At 44.7% G+C, this 17,439-nt stretch overlaps 1 protein-coding gene across 3 annotated transcripts in view; it reads left to right on the top strand.

Moving 5' to 3' along the window:
- Positions 1-9,270: 9,270 nt before the first annotated feature.
- Positions 9,271-17,439, top strand: part of tie1 (tyrosine kinase with immunoglobulin-like and EGF-like domains 1) — a 42,674-nt gene continuing 34,505 nt past the window's right edge. For 2 of the 3 annotated variants that reach the window (XM_089000814.1, XM_089000816.1), the window contains exons 1-4: positions 9,271-9,579; positions 16,039-16,335; positions 16,432-16,542; positions 16,666-16,821. In XM_089000814.1, coding sequence (XP_088856940.1) covers positions 9,534-9,579; positions 16,039-16,335; positions 16,432-16,542; positions 16,666-16,821 — 610 coding nt within the window. In that variant the 5' untranslated portion in view covers positions 9,271-9,533. Of the gene's footprint in view, positions 9,580-10,242; positions 10,580-16,038; positions 16,336-16,431; positions 16,543-16,665; positions 16,822-17,439 lie in introns of all 3 variants that reach the window. The other variant, XM_089000815.1, reaches the window with a different exon arrangement.

Genomic DNA, 17,439 nt, shown 5'->3' on the forward strand with positions numbered 1-17,439 from the left:
ATTATTTTTTGCATGAAATTGCACATTAAAATTCTGACCAACATATAAAAAGCAATGTTTATCTCAGAAAATGTTAAGCAAAATGGCAAAGACACAAATAACATAAACATAAATGTAACTCAGGCTACTTGTACGTTCGGAAAGAAAAGAATTATGAATAGGATTTTTTACCTTTGTGGCGGTCAGCAGAAGGCGCAGGTGGATGGAGGAAGGAAATTTATTGTTTGGAAGGAGAGTCCCCTTTCATAAAAACTTCGGGGAGCTCTTCTGTCTGAGGGGTGCTCAAACGTTCAAATCTCTTTGCTACGGATAACTCGGCTCCATTATATTCGTTTCTCTGAAAATATCTATCAAATGACACTTGCTCTCACTCCCATAGCCACATCACTAGATTTCACAGCCTCCTTATTCTTTAATATCGTACTGATCGTAGATTTCGCCATGCTGTATTCCCTACCAGGGGTGCTCAATACGTCGATCGTGATCGACCAATCAATCTCCATGGTACTATTGGTAGATCGCAAGACAAGGTGATCTGACATTGTCAGGAACAGACGCTTAACAAATCAAATGGAGTTCTTAAAAAAAAACTCGACGTCAGCCAATCAGCCACCTCTTTATTTGATTGATACACCGCAGAACCAATCAAATGACATCTCATTGAGAGACTCACTGCGAGCTCAAACAACCCCCCTTCGTTGCAAAGTGAAAAAGAATGTCGTTAGTTACATCCTAATTTTTCGCTCGGTTTTTCCTCTTAAACGTAAAATAGAGTATAAAAAGTGAAAGAGCTGGACCAAATAAGAAGAAAAAACGTATCACTTTCATACGGAATGAGAGGATGACTTTTTTTCACGATGACATTTTCAAGTGCGGTTGTCTCGTCTGCTAGTTATCAGAGTGAACTCAGGTAATGGCAAACAATTGACATAATTATGTTGTGTTGTGCAACATATGCGGATATACATCAACATAAATTGCAATAATATTCACTATATTTCTCAATAAATATAATGAGAAGATCATTTTGACTTGGTCATTTCAAAAGTAGCTCCCTTGCTGAAAAAAGTGTGAGCACCCCTGCCCGAGCCAGATCAGACACTCGCACACCTCCTTCATAATTGCTATTATTTCTTTCTTAAATGCAATAGTTGTACGCACTACTTTACTTTTTTCACTTGTAGCAGCACTTACTTTCTTTGGAGGCATGATTAGGGCCTAAAACTCTTCGTACACCTATATTAAACGCGAGAGCAAAACGCAGCACGTCCGCAAGCGACAACAGTTGGTCACGAAGAGAGCGATACACCCGTACGCCGCTCAGCATCCCACCCTCGCGTACGCACTCACGCGTCGTACCAGCGTTCGAAATCCGATTGTTGTTCGAAGTACGGAGCAAGAATTTCTCAAATATTTTGTTCGGACTCCGATTTGTTTGAACTGTGAGTCGTTCGAAAACCGAGGTTCCACTCTATCTATCTATCTATCTATCTATCTATCTATCTATCTATCTATCTATCTATCTATCTATCTATCTATCTATCTATCTATCTATCTATCTATCTATCTATCTATCTATCTGTCTGTCTGTCTGTCTGTCTGTCTGTCTGTCTATCTATCTATCTATCTATCTATCTATCTATCTATCTATCTATCTATCTATCTATCTATCTATCTATCTATCTATCTATCTATCTATCTATCTATCTATCTATCTGTATGTATGTATGTATGTATATATATATATATATATATATAGTACTGCGATTGGCTGGCAACCAATTCAGGATGTCCCCCGCCTCGTGCCCGAAGACAGCTGAGATAGGCTCCAGCAACCCCCGCGACCCTAATGAGGAGTAAGCGGTACGGAAAATGAGATGAGATGAGATGAGATATATATAGTAATGTGTAATGTCATGAGAGGTTTTATAAACGAGAGTTTTAATAAAGGGTTTCAGGGGGAATTCACAAGCAACAAAGGCAAGAATTGTCTCTCTTCCAATGCTTAAATCATCATAAAGACAGAGTTCTTTTGCATGTGTTTCTAGCCTCACCCCTCTTGATTTCCTTCTCAGGTAGCCTAGCCACTGTTCGGTTCTAAGCAACCAATATATATATATATATATATATATATATATATATGGGCGGCCCGGTAGTCGAGTGGTTAGCACACCGGCTGCACAGTGCAGAGGTCGCCGGTTCGCGTCCCGGTCCGGCCTCCCTGTGTGGAGTTTGCATGTTCTCCCCGGACCCGCGTGGGTTTTCTCCGGGTCCTTCGGTTTCCTCCCACACTCCAAAAACATGCATGGCAGGCAGATTGACCACTCCAAATTGTCCCTAGGTGTGAGTGTGAGAGTGACTATTGTATGTCTTTGTGTGCCCTGCGATTGGCTAGCAACCAATTCAGGGTGTCCCCCGCCTCGTGCCCGAAGACAGCTGAGATAGGCTCCAGCAACCCCCGTGACCCTAATGAGGAATAAGCGGTACGGAAAATGAGATGAGATATATATATATATATATATATATATATATATATATATATATATATATATATATATATATATATATATATATATATATATATATATATATATTATGGGAGCACACCAAAATAAACTCGAGTAAGAGTGAAATACAAAGAGTACATATTTGTGTACCAGACAGTTGGCTTATTCCAGCTTCATGCATGGGTGGAACATCAACATTTAATTACAGGGGTCTAAAACATAAGTCCTGTAAGCCTGCTGTCCTGCATGTTTTCTAACACCCTTTCTCAGACCCGCTGGTGCAACACACCTGATTCGAATGATCAGATTATCTGCAGATTATCTGATAGAAGATCTACAGAATCCTGACATCGAACCTGTGCAATTGAATCACTTGTGTTGCTACAAGGAGGCTTGGAAACCCTCCAGGATGGGAGTTTGAGACCTGTGAATTAATATGTGGAGGGCTTGATTACATTTAAAGTCCCTGGAATGTGAAAATAAATGTGTTTTATAATGTTTCCACACACCAAAAACAGTGGTAATGTCCTGCCAAATTGAAATCGTTAAAAGAACAAAAACAAATATGAAGTAACGACTCTATGAAATTTAGTGTATATCAAGTAAGTACTGCATTTTACAACAATGTTTCTGTTGTAATGTTCCAAAAGTCAAAACGGGGTACCGCGATCCAATGTGTGACCAGACTCAAACAAGGAACCCTGCTAATAAAAGAAAAAAAGATTCCAAATTCATTGAGTACATTTTACTACAATTGAGGAAACTTACTCTCAAAAAAGTCATTTGTTCCTGGTCGAAACAGAGTCAAATTTAAAGAGAGAAAAATATTCTGAGTAAAATTGTCACAAAGTAGTGTCCTCTGAAATGTTCAATGCAACTCAATTTGAGGGAAATATTTGATTATTTAATAAGTAATTTGCCAATATTATTGTGTAGATGTAAATGTGTGCATAAACGTGTTTGTGTGTACCTTTCAGTGATTCTCTCTGGAATGACGAACCACTGAACAATCGGCAAGCCCCCTCACTGCCCATCTTTAAAACCCGCCTCAGAACTTACTTGTACTATTGGGCATTTGACTCAGCATGATTCAGACTTCATCTTAATTTTACTCCCAGGCGCTTTCCACTATCTTTGTGACTGCTTTACTGCATGTATATGATAGTTGTCGATGGACAGATAGTTGTCATGTATGCAACTTGTCAGTTTGAAAGTACTCTATAAATACAGTTGAGTTGAGTTTTAACACTTAATTAATCAAGTTGCACAAACTCATACAATGTGATGCAATCCAACCGCCATCATCCTGCAAGTGGATTATTTTACACATTGTTGCAGGCTCTACCGTACCCCTAAGTATTTCATCGAGGCTGAAGAAACAAACCTAAGTGAACTTCTGAAATTGAAAACAGGAAGCCTCAAACAATGAGTAGAGTCAACTCATAGTTGATTGTCTGAACCTGAAAGGAAACGTAAAGAAAACACCAAATCAGTCTCACACGTTTTGCACTAAATGAGAAAAGGCGTGTGAGTTGGTATTTCAAAGTTAGCCTTTTAAATAATCACAGACAAAATAACAATAGACACAACAATCATATTGTTCATTATTTCCTGAGAGTTTGGGCAGGGGGACGATCGACTGTAAAGCTGCAGGGACTGGAACAGCCTCATCTAAGTGAAAGAACAAAAGTGTTGCATTTGACAAAACGTGATGCCAGCTGCACCATGTCCTAAGGCTTGTTTTCAGTATACAGTGAGACCTCAACTTACAAACACTTCAACTTACAAACTTTTTGTTTTACAAACATCAAATTTATGAAAATTAAACCTTATAATAAGCACTATTTTCATAATACACACCCACCACGGCTGGCGGAGTGATCTTCGGCGGAAGCACATGACCGAACAGCACCAGAGGTTAAGTTACCAACAGTCCTTATGGAATCGTTGTACTAAATTCATCCTGTCTACTTGATAACTAATGTTAAGCAGATTCCTTACTTACAGACAGTGTATTGTCGGTGTTCAAATACCTGACATGTTTCGGCGACTACTACCGCCTTCGTCAGAGTGTCACGGATGTTGCTGTGACGCGCCATTTTCAGCTGGTGTTGCTATGAGGGCGTGACCTACCTGTCAGAACTGACAGGCAAGCCACGCCCCCCGCTGTCCGCTCGTCCCTCCAGGATGCTGCTCCAGGTAGTAGAGAGCATGTAAGCTCCCTCATCCCTGTTGATGGTCCTTGGTCCTCGCTTTCGGATTTCAATGGCCTCCCTGATCCAGCGCTGATGTTTTTTGTCTTCGGTGCGGATGACTCTGGCCTTCTCCCAGTCCATGATGTGGTTCTCTCTTTTGCAGTGGTCCGTGATGAAAAAGATGCGGCAGTTATAAGATGCAACGTCAGCCAATTGAAAAACACAGATTATTTTCAAAGAATTAAATTATGTTCAGGGCAATTCTCTTGGGGAATTTGTGCAATAGAACAACAACATCCAAGACCTTTAATATTCCACGCAAGCATAGTGTCATAGTTCAATGACTGGACACATTATTATTATACTATTTCTACTTCTATACTATTACTATTTCATATACATATTAAAAAAATCCTTGTCTCACCCACCATGGGTGGTGTCTGTCCCCCATTTCAGCGCAGGTCCTCTACCAGAGGCCAGGAAGCTTGAGGGTTCTGCGCAGTATCCGTGCTGTTCCCAGCACTGTGCTCTTCTGGACCGAGATGTCCAATGTTGTTCCCGGGATCTGTTGCAACCACTCGTCGAGTTTGGGGGTCACAGCCCCGAGTGCTCCGACCACCACAGGCACGACTGTCACCTTTACCTTCCAGGCTCTCTCCAGCTCCTCTCTGAGCCCTTGGTATTTCTCGATTTTCTCATGTTCCTTCTTTCTGATGTTTCCATCACTCGGGACCGCTACATCCACGACAACGGCTATCCTTTGCCCTTTCTCTATGACCACGATATCTGGTTGGTTGGCCATTATCATCTTGTCAGTCTGTATCTGGAAGTCCCACAGGATCTTTGCCCGGTCATTCTCCACCACCTTGGGAGGTGTTTCCCATTTTGACCTTGGGGTTTCCAGTTCATACTCCGCACAGATGTTTCGGTAGAGTATGCCAGTCACCTGGTTATGGCGCTCCATGTAGGCTTTGCCTGCCAGCATATTACACCCTGCAGTTATGTGTTGGATTGTCTCAGGTGCCTCTTTGCACAACCTACACCTTGGGTCTTGTCTGGTGTGGTATATCCCTGCCTCGATGGCTCTGGTGTTCAGGGCCTGCTCTTGGGCAGGCCCGGTTGAGTGCCTCTGTGCTGTCCTTTAGGCCAGCCCTCTCTGGCCACTGATAGGACTTCTTGAGATCAGCCACTTCTGCTATGGTTCGGTGGTACATCCCGTGTAGGGGCTTTTCCTCCCATGATTGTCCCTCATCCAGCACCTCATCCTCTGTTCCCCATTGTCTGAGACATTCTCTGAGTACATCATCCGTTGGAGCCTTCTCTTTGATGTATTCATGGAGCTTGGATGTTTCATCCTGGACAGTGGATCTCACACTCACTAGTCCCCGGCCTCCTTCCTTACGGCTTGTGTACAGTCTCAGGGTGCTGGACTTGGGATGGACCCTCCGTACATTGTGAGGAGTTTTCGGGTCTTAACATCCGTGGTCTGGATCTCTTCCTTTGGCCACCTTATTATTCCTGCAGGGTATCTGATCACTGGCAGGGCATAGCTGTTTATTGCCCGGGTCTTGTTCTTGCCATTGAGCTGGCTTCTGAGAACTTGCCTCACCCGCTGGAGGTATTCGGTCGTAGCCGCTTTCCTTGTTGCTAGTTCGAGGTTGCCATTGGCCTGTGGTATACCTAGGTACTTGTAGCTGTTTTCAATGTCTGCTATTGTTCCTTCAGGGAGTGAGATCCCTTCAGTGTGGACTACCTTGCCCCTCTTAGTCACCATCCGACTACATATCTCCAGCCCAAATGACATTCCGATATCACTGCAGTAGATCCTGGTTGTGTGGATCAGGGAGTCTATGTCCCTTTCGCTCTTAGCATACAGCTTTATGTCATCCATGTAGAGGAGGTAACTGATCGTAGCTCCATTTCTGAGGCGGTATCCATAGCCTGTCTTGGCGATTATCTGGCTGAGGGGGTTCAGTCCTATGCAGAACAGCAGCGGGGAGAGTGCATCACCTTGGTATATGCCACATTTGATGGACACTTGCGTTAGTGGCTTGCCATTGGCTTCAAGTGTGGTTTTCCACATCCTCATCGAGTTTGCAACGAAGGCTCTCAGGGTCCTGTTGACCTTATACAACTCCAAGCATTCAGTGATCCATGTGTGTGGCATCGAGTCATATGCTTTCTTGTAATCAATCCAGGCTGTGCACAGGTTGGTATGTCGGGACCTGCAGCCTTGTGCGGCTCTTCTGTCAACCAGCAGCTGATGTTTAGCACCTCTTGGCTGATAGTTGGAAGGAACTGCACCCTTTGAGGAATCCTTCATGATCAGGATTGTTCGCCCTTCGGTTAGCCATCCTGGGTGAGTCCCATCATTCAGCAACTGGTTAATTTGTGCTGCTAGGCGCTCGTGGTTTCTTTAGCCAGGAGGTGTGGACCAGTTCCGTCCAGTTTTTCATACTTGAGATTCTTTCTTGTATATCTGCCGCTGTGATGCTAACTGGGTTCTTTTCAGGGAGTTGCTGTGCTCCTCTTTCAGAGTCACCAGCCATTGTACACTGCTGTTATGTGCGACCTCCTTCTCCCATATGCCTTTCCAGTATCTTTCAGTTTCCAGCCTTGGAGGGTCTGCTCTGCTGTTAGAACCCTGCCACTGAGCGTACACTTTCGCAGGTTATGTTGCGAACAGCCTGTTTATTCTCTTTCGTGTACCTCTTTAGGCGACTGGACAAGGCCTGGAGCCTTTGTTTGGCAGTTTCGAGTGCTTCAGGTATGGTTATCTGCATGTACCTCTTGGGTATTGGCCTTTTATTCACACCTCTCTGGGTCTCCGTCAATTGACTCACATCTTTCCGAGCCGCCTTGATCTTAGCCTCCAACCGTCTTTTCCATGGTGGGTAATGGTTATCGTGGCTCTCATGGTTGCTCTTGTAGCCAAGCATCTCTAGGATCACTGATGCTGAGGCGTATATTAGCTCATTGGTTTCCGTGATCGTTCCGGTCGGGATCGTTCTCAGTGCTGCATTCACAGTTTCCATGAGACTTTCAGGTGGTACTTCACAGAGCCGTTGTAATCGGTTTCTTAGTTGCCCAGTTTTCATTCTTGCCATGACCTTATCTGTCAGGTCAGTTGCTGCCTCGCTCAGCATTTTATTCATTGGGGCTGGCTTCCCAATTTCATCATTCATTGGGGCTTGCCTCCCAATCTCTGGTTGAACCTCTTCCTCTGATGTGGCAGCCTGGGGCCCTTCACCTCGGAATTTGTGTTGTACCTCATCAATCTCAAGTTGTGATAGCAATTGCCGTTTGTGGATATTGGGACACTGAGCTACTAGTTGTTTCGTGGTCAACCGTGACTGTGGGTTTCGAAGTAACCATTCAGCCCCCATTCTCCGCATGTAACCCCTCTGACTAGGGTTGCTAGAGTAGTAGCATTCCAACAGAGCCATGTTATCACATCTCGTCCATCTCCGCTTTGTTCCAGTAGCCCATTTTTTATCAGGGTGCTCTGGTTCCCCAGCACCTGACGCAGACCTTGTTTGGCCGGGCGACGTCTGAGCCGGCATGTCATTCCATTTACATTCTTCGGGCACGAGGCGGGGGACACCCTGAATTGGTTGCCAGCCAATCGCAGGGCACACAAAGACGTACAACAGTCACTCTCACACTCACACCTAGGGACAATTTGAAAAAATCATTACATTACATTTGTCTCTCATCATTGTATGAGGTAGGCATTAGCGTGAAGGGACTTGCCCAAGGACCCACACTGGATGATGTTTTTGTGCTCATTTTTCTCTGCCCCAAGTGGGATTCGAATCCTCGTCTCCCATATGCCAAACTGATGCCTTATCAACTGAGCTATCCAGATATATCTATCTATCTATCTATCTATCTATCTATCTATCTATCTATCTATCTATCTATCTATCTATCTATCTATCTATCTATCTATCTATCTATCTATCTATCTATCTATCTATCTATCTATCTATCTATCTATCTATCTATCTATCTATCTATCTATCTATCTATCTATCTATCTATCTATCTATTTATCTATCTATCGATCTATCTATCTATCTATCTATCTATCTATCTATCTATCTATCTATCTATCTATCTATCTATATATATCAAGTGCCTTTCAAACTTGTCTAGGACACTTTACAGTCACAGACAAGCATAAATACAATAATAAATCAAATACAATTACAAATAGAATCAAGATATGGAACTACACAAAAAAATGCAATTTTAAATGGGTGGGTTTTGAGAGGGAATTTGAAGGTGGGTAGAGAATCCATATGACATTTCAAGCAAGTATTGCATGCAGTTTGCGGTACTGTGAGTTGTGCTGTCATATTTATCTGATTTTTCACCTGAAAATAAAATATTAAAATGTGCATTGGAATTGATTAAATTTGTTGACATCATGAAATGATGAAAGGCGCTAGACGCAACCTTTAAACTCATATATCCACGAATCAGGATTAGGAGATGTGGAGCGCCAGCGGCAGTTCACTGTCTGTGACGCTTTTCCTTCCTTTCCCACCCAGTGAAAACGGAGTCACACTGCCAGTTGAATCTCTGCTTTGCTTGCAATCTCGATAGGACTGGCGTTATTTTTGATTTTTCACAACTTTTTTTTCAAAATATTATTTGATTTCGGATCATTTCGACCGAGGTATGCGTAAAAGGCGCATCGTTTGCCTCGACGCATGGCCCCTGCTTTTGACGATCACGACTGACAACACCTCCAAGTCTACTAACAGTCACTTCTGGTGGACTATTGACAAACAGCCATCTGTTGTCTGCGAAGAATCCAAACAGTATGAAGATCGTTTGCCTGTGGTTGTTTTGCATCTTGGATCTGTCAGGTTAGAATGCCAACGAACGATGAGGCATCATTTAACTGTGTGTTGTATATTTGTAACCATAGATGTATGGCGAATGATTTTTGGGGTAATTCGAATCCACGCCCTGACGTTTTGACTTTAAAGCTACTCGTGTTGTTTCAATCGCGCGACATCATGTAACATTTGAACCCACTTCCATGTTTCCTGACATTGTTCTCTGTGTCTGCGGTTCAAGGAATGTTGGATAAACTGATATGGCTTCAGGACTTGTTTGATTAGTAGTCATTGCCGAATGTTTGGGAGTAATATGCTCAAAAATTCGTCTACAAAGTCCTGCACAGTAATTCTACATGAATGAAATATGGTAAACCAACATATTTCATTAATTTCAAGAAGGGGGGAATTGAATGAATGCTGGCTCATGCGCTGCCACTGCTCACCCACAGAAAAACCTATCCTGTGACTCTAAAGTGACCTTGATATTATTATTATTATTATTATTATTATTATTATTATTATTATTATTATTATTATTATTATTATTATATATGAGTTTACAACAGTTAAATACGCTGTACACTACAGTGACAATTCTGAACATTCGGATGAAACTTTGACAGTGTCAATCCAACCCACAATACTTTGCAAATCCATCCATTTTCCGTCCCGCTTATTCCTCATTAGGGTCGCGGGAGTGCTGGAGCATATCTCAGCATTCTTCGGGCACGAGGCGGGGGACACCCTGAATTGGTTGCCAGCCAGTCGCAGGGCACACAAAGACGTACAACAGTCACTCTGACACTCACACCTAGAGACAATTTGGAGTGGTCAATCTGCCTGCCATGCATGTTTTTGGAGTGTGGGAGGAAACCGGAGAACCCAGAGAAAACGCATGCAGGCCCGGGGAGAACAAACTCCACACAGGGAGACTGGAGCTGGAGCGAACAGGCGACCTCTGCACTGTGAAGCCGGCGTGCTAACTACTCGACTACCGGGCCGCCCATATTTAATATATGTACAGGTACCAAATAATGTACAAGTGGTCTTTTTCTTGTGGCATATATGGCTCGGAAAAAATCATTTGGGCCCTTTTTATCTGTACTTAATTGAAACCTCCACATCAATTGTGCATGATCAAAATGTGGTCAAGTAAGGTATATCCTTTTCACATTTCCCGGGAAAGGAGCAGAATGTAACATCAGTTTACCACTTATTAACCACCTGCACCTGGAATTTAAAGGGCAACCGACGTCACTTTTTTGTTTTTTAACTGACATCAGAAAAATGTTTTATAGCATCTAAAATACACAAAACACGCAGTATGATATTTTTATTCAAATGCAAAACACCAATAAAAATGATTTAACGTGTCCAAAATCTGCAAAAAAATGAGCTGCGAATTGGGCATTTTCAGAAAGTCCCTGCCCCAGTTCGTGACGTCACGCCAAGACGTCTTGCATTGCTGGAGAATAAAAACAATGGCTTCAAATTCGGATAATATGCTTTCTTGTTACACATCCAGTTATAAATATGATTCAAATAGTTCTGAAGAGGAAAGCATACATGTTTGCAATCGATTAAAGAATTTATTCCTTGTCATTTTGAGGCAAACGGGTGGGGGGAATGTCTCACCCAAAAAGAGGCAATAAAATGGCCACAGAGCTGTGAGGAATGAATCAGCCCGTTTCCACAGGCTGATATCCATGGAGCTTGACTCCCTCTGCTGGTGGCTTTTGGATGTAACAAAGGGATTAAAAAAAACAGTACAGCAAAATACATTGACGTGATGGAAAGACGCTACAATGCGTCTTTTTTTACGGTCAGGAGGCGGTCCTTTTCTGACGTCACGTGAGGACTCGTCACCAACTCAAAAACAAGACTTCCTGAATGTTCAGAGCGAGTCTTAAAATGTAAAATATAGCTATATGTGGTGGAATCTTATTAAAATACGCCCAGTAGAAGTCATTTGAAGCCATTTTACAAATTATGGACACAACTTGTCCGGAGACGTCGGTTGTGCTTTAAGTACTTTTTTCCAAGTGTAGAAAGGTAGGGACATATAGGTACTTTGTAAATTCTGTAAAAACAAATAAATAGAGGTAGCTCGGTAGTTGCATCCCAACTTCACAGTGAACATCGTTGTACTAAGTTCATCCTGTCCACTTGATATCTAATTTTAAGCAGATTCTTTACTTACAGACAGTGTAGGTGTTCAAATAGCTGACATGTTTCGGCGACTACTTCCGCCTTCGTCCAATTCACAGTGAACAGATTGTGAGTTCAAATCCCGCTCCGTCATCCCTGTGTGGAGTTTGCATGTTCTCCTGGGCCTGCATTGGTTTTCTCTGTGTTCTCTGGTTTCCTCCCACATTCCAAAAACATGCATGGCAGGCTTATTTAAGACTCTAAATCAGGGATCGGGAACCTTTTTCACGAAGAGAGACATAAAAGTAAAATATTTAGAAATGTTTTTCAGTGAGAGCCACACGCACGTGTGCGCGCGCACACACACGCACGCAAATACGCACGCACGCGTGGCCACTATTCAACAAAATGTCAGAATGCATTATTTAAAATAACTGTGATAGTACTCACCATTAACATGAATGGTTTTCCGTTCTTCATGATTGATACAAATCCAGCCAAATGATCGGCTTCAATAGCTGGCACGCTTGCTTTCTGGTGTCTCTCACAGAAGTATATTGATGCTAACGTTAGAATGGGGCTTGTCAAAGTGCCACTGACATTCAACTGTTTCATCGATGGTATTGTTTTCTTGCAAATTAGAATCAGAAACTTTTCTCTCCGTAAATGCGAATCCTTTGGTCCATTCCAACCTGAAGTGTACGATATTGGTCATTTTTTTACTCATCGGGCTTATTTCAAAGGGGTGTTTACCTAACTCACCGGTGGACACAAATTCTTAGCCGCCCTTGCCCATGAGGCGGGCCAGCTGGCTCAAGCGATCGCGGAGGTCCGCCAAACCGTGTCCACGCTGGCTCAACGCTTACAGGAGGTTGAGACACGCCTCGCCAGCCTTACGGCCCCTTCCTCCCCTCCCATGAGTAGGTGGGAGCCACATTTACCTCACGGTATGCAGGCCAACCCGGGCGCTGCGCTAAGTTTCTGATGCAGTGCTCGCTTGTGTTCGATCAACAACCCTCCGCCTACGTTAGCGATGAGGCTAAGGTAGCCTTCACCTGGGTGCTGGCCGTCCGGGAGTCCCGACCTGTACTTTGTGTTTCGTATCCGGACTTTCCACCACCCGGTCACAGAAGTCGAGGCAGAGGGACTCCTACACGACTGCGTCCAAGGTTCCCGTTCGGCCGCAGAATACTCGATCGTCTTCCGCATCCATGCTGCTGGCAGTGGCTACAACGATCGAGCGTTGAGGGGAGTATTTTGTCGTGGATTGAGCGTCGCTCTAAAAGACGAGTTGGCCACCCGCGACGCTGGCACCACCCTCAGCTAGATGATCGACATCGTCATCAGCCTGGACCATTGCCTTCAGGAGAGGCAGCGGGACCAAGGCAACCAGCGGCCCAACGAACCCGGAAGCAAGCTGCAGACGACCACACCCGGAGGCAACGGGCGGTCGCGGTGCCTGGAGGGGTCCCCCGAACCCATGCAGATGGGAGGTGGGAGCGATCGAACCAACCCCGGGGTTCGTCGCACTCAAGGCCCCCAGCCGAAGACCTCCAGCTCCTGTAAGTCTCCGTCAAAATGGCGACCGCGGCGACCTCTGGCGGCGGTTAGGACGGCACCCGTTACACGGTTGGAGTGGGACGGCGAATTAATTGGCCCTTCCAACTCCCAGACTATACGGGCGCTAGTGGATTCGGGGGCAGACGGGTGCTTCATCGATCCCCAACTGGCCGAATCATTGGGCTGCGACTTAGAGAATCTCCAGACTCCCAAGGAGATTATTGACCTCGATGGTCGACTACTTGCCAAGGTTACCCGTATCACCGCACCGCTTAAACTCAGGTTTTCGGGTAACCATGTTGAACACCGCCGATTCCTTGTTATGCCCTTCTGCAACGTGCCACTCGTACTGGGCCTCCCTTGGCTCAGCATCCATGACCCTTCTATCTCTTGGGATGGTCCCACCATACAGGGTTGGAGCCCCTACTGCTATGCCAATTGCCTACGGTCGGCTACGGCAGGGCGAGATCCCTTCCGCGGTGGCACGCCCAAAGAGATCTGTCTTGAGAGCGTGCCACGTTGTTACCATCACCTGCGAGAGGCGTTCAGCAAGGACAACGCGCAATCCCTGCCGACCCACCGACCGTATGACTGTGCGATTGAACTGCAGCCAGGGGCCCCATTACCGGACTCCAGACTCTACCATATCTCACACCCGGAACAAGAAGCCCTGAGCACATACATTGACTCTTCCCTTGCGGCGGGTCTTATCCGACCCTCGCGTTCCCCGCTCGGCGCAGGGTTCTTCTTTATCAAAAAGAAAGATAGATCCCTGCGCCCGTGTGTCGACTATCGGTGTCTGAACAACATCACCATTCACAACAAATACCCTCTCCCCCTCATGGACTCAGCCTTTGCGCCTCTTCAATCGGCGACCATTTTGACCAAATTGGATTTACGAAGTGCATATAATCTGGTTCGCATCAGAGAGGGGGACGAGTGGAAAACCGCATTCAAAACGGCCTCAGGGCATTTTGAATACCTGGTGATGCCGTTCGGACTCACCAACGCTCCCGCCATCTTCCAGAACCTCATCAACAATGTGCTCAGGGACTTTCTCAATGTTTTTGTGTTTGTCTACTTAGACGACATCCTCATTTTTTCCAAATCTACAGAAGAACGCTGTCAGCATGTCCGACGGGTCCTGGCGCCGCTCCTGCAAAACTGGCTCTACGTGAAGGCAGAGAAGTGCAAGTTCCACGTCCGCTCTCTGTCTTTTCTCGGGCTCGTTGTGGAGCAGGGGCAACTCCGGGCCGATCCCGCCAAAACCAAAGCGGTGGTAGAGTGGCCAACCCCGAAGACGCGCAAACAACTCCAGCGATTTTTGGGGTTTGCCAATTTCTACCTGTGGGGACCAGCACTCTGGCCCCAACACCCCCCCCCCCCGGATGGTAGACGGCGGTCCTGTCCACACCGTGCGGGAGATACTGGACTCTAGGCGCATGGGCAGTACCTGGTCGATTGGGAGGGCTATGGGCCCGAAGAACGTCAGTGGGTTCCCCGTTCCTGGATCCTTGACCCACCTCTCACCCGGGCATTCCATTTGGCTCACCCCTCCAAACCGGGTGGGCCACCAGGACGCGTCCATTGAGGGGGGGGCACTGTCACATCCCCGTCGACGCCAGGAGCGTGGCCCTCCCCTCCTGTCTCTTCCTCCTCTGCTCCTGGAGCGGGCCCCTCTCCTCCCCTCTCCGGACTCACGCACCTGTTCCCCATTTCCTTAATTGTGCCTTCTGGCTACAAAAGCCACTCTTACCGTTCGGTCAGTGCCGGTGTATTCCAGGAAGTTCCCCGTCACCCAGCCGGACGCAGGTCTGTTTTTTCGTTGCTCTCCTACCTTGCCTGATTTTCTGTTTTTGCCACATGTGTCTCAGTAAAGACTCTTTTTGAATCACTGCCTCCACCGTGTATTTTGGATCCGACCTTTACTACCTCCCGTCGTCCTTCGAGTCCTGTCACCACTCCTCAAGCGGACGTGACAAAAGCGAAAATTTGTATTTTGTTTTATCGGCGAGCCAGATGCAATCATCAAGAGAGCCATATATTGCTCGCGAGCCATAGGTTTGTCTCTCTGTGCCCTGCAATTGGCTGGCAACCAATTCAGGGTGGACGGACGGACGGACGGACGGACGGCCAGACAGACAGACAGACAGACAGACAGACAGACAGAAAGAAGATAGATAGATAGATAGATAGATAGATAGATAGATAGATAGATAGATAGATAGATAGATAGATAGATAGATAGATAGATAGATAGATAGATAGATAGATAGATAGATAGATAGATAGATAGATAGATAGATAGATGAGGCAGTTGGAAGGGAAGACACCGATCTAGTTGCCACCCAATCGCAAGGCACACAGAAAGTAACAACCATCCACATTCACACTCACACCTAGGGACAATGTGGAATGTTTAATCAGCCTAATTCCAAACACAAAAATAATAATAAAATAGAAATAAAAAACAAAGTATACAGTGAATGAGCCAATATACTCTACACCTGAACATATTTATTACATAGCCAACACATGTTTTTGGAATGTGGAAGAAAGTCACGAATGCCAGAGGCCCACAAGCAAAGAGATATGCAAATTCCTCGGGGAAAAATTCAAACACTCATCTTCAGAACCTTGAGGTACACAATTTAACCCCTCGGTCATTGTCTTGCCCTTGTCTTATTTCAATCTAAATTTGGTCGAATTTGAAAAGTGATTTGTTACTTTTGGCAGATGAGTGGATCGCTTTGACAACATGCTCATGTCTTACAGATGCTGTAATTGACTTGACAATGATATCCACAGTAGAGGTCATCCAAGTGAATCACTTCTCCATCTCATGTATTAACGGAGAGCGCACCCCTGCCCAAGTGGAACTGGACATCAAGCGAGACAATAAAATCCTCATATTTCCAAAGATGCCAAACTTCACATTGCATAAGACGAGGAACAAAAAAGTTGTGGCTCGAGAGTTCAGAGATTTGGATAATGTGGGTATATTTTACTGTGAATCATCTCAGGAAGTTCCACCACTTGAGACAGTCACAATGATCAACAACTTTGGAAGAGGTGTGCTACCACTTTATCTTATCTTGTCATGATTGCCTTTTAATATCAGTCTTTATTCGGGCAAATAATAATCAATAATATTTTTTTTATTCACAGCAAACTTTGTCCCAACTCAATTGACAATGACTGTGAATAAAGGGGAAACAGTTCACCTCAGCATGGTACTGCTGAGCTCCCAAAAGAGGGATGTGACATGGAAATACAACGGCAAGCCATCTATTTTTTTATACATTCACCAAAAAAACAAACAAACAAACACAAAAAAATACATCCTATTGCAGAATACATTTAAGCCTCCAGTCTATGTCAATAACAATGTACTTTGTGTAGGAAATTACTATTACATGACTCATTGGAACGACATGGTCAACCGCACTGCAGTGTTGACAGTGGAGAATGCAGCTTCGGCCAATCAAGGCATCTATAGTGCCAGTTATGTCGGGGACAGTCCTCTTCAGGGGGCCTGGATGAGACTCATTGTCAGAGGTTTGTTAGCCCCGACCGTGTGTCAGCCGAAACAGACACATTTTCTCTGTAATGAATTTTAATATATCGAGCAATAGATGTAGCAATACAGTGAGACCTCGGTTCACGTACCCCTTGGCTTACGAACTTTTTGGTTTACGAACGTTACATTTATGAAAATTTTACCTTGGCAGATGAACTATTTTTCGGGATACACATGGAGCTGCCACAATGAGTGTTGTGTCGTTCACGAACGAGCCCGTTCTCCTAACAAGAAAATGGCGGCCAACGTGTTTGTCCTCTATTCCCCGCCCCCAGTCTTCGGTTAAAGCCACGTGATTGGTCAAGAACGCAGCAGTGAGGGATCAGATTACAGACAGAGAGAGAGTGAGGCCGTTCTCCAAAAAAACAAAATGGTGTGTTAAACATTAAAGAGACAGGCAGACAGGGAGCCAGTGAAAAAACACTGAAAGGGATATGACAGAGCTTGAAACAAAAAAACAAAAGTGTGAGAGTGTGAGAGTAGTGAGAAAATGGATAGAAAACAGTTAAAATATCCCAGATATTTTAACTGTTTAAATATAGGAACCATTTTCTCACTATTCTCACACTCTCACATTTTTGTTCAGGCTCCACAAA

Source organism: Hippocampus bargibanti, linkage group LG07 (assembly GCF_051943395.1).
Source record: "Hippocampus bargibanti isolate YZ-2025 linkage group LG07, ASM5194339v1, whole genome shotgun sequence".
NCBI lineage: Eukaryota > Metazoa > Chordata > Actinopteri > Syngnathiformes > Syngnathidae > Hippocampus > Hippocampus bargibanti.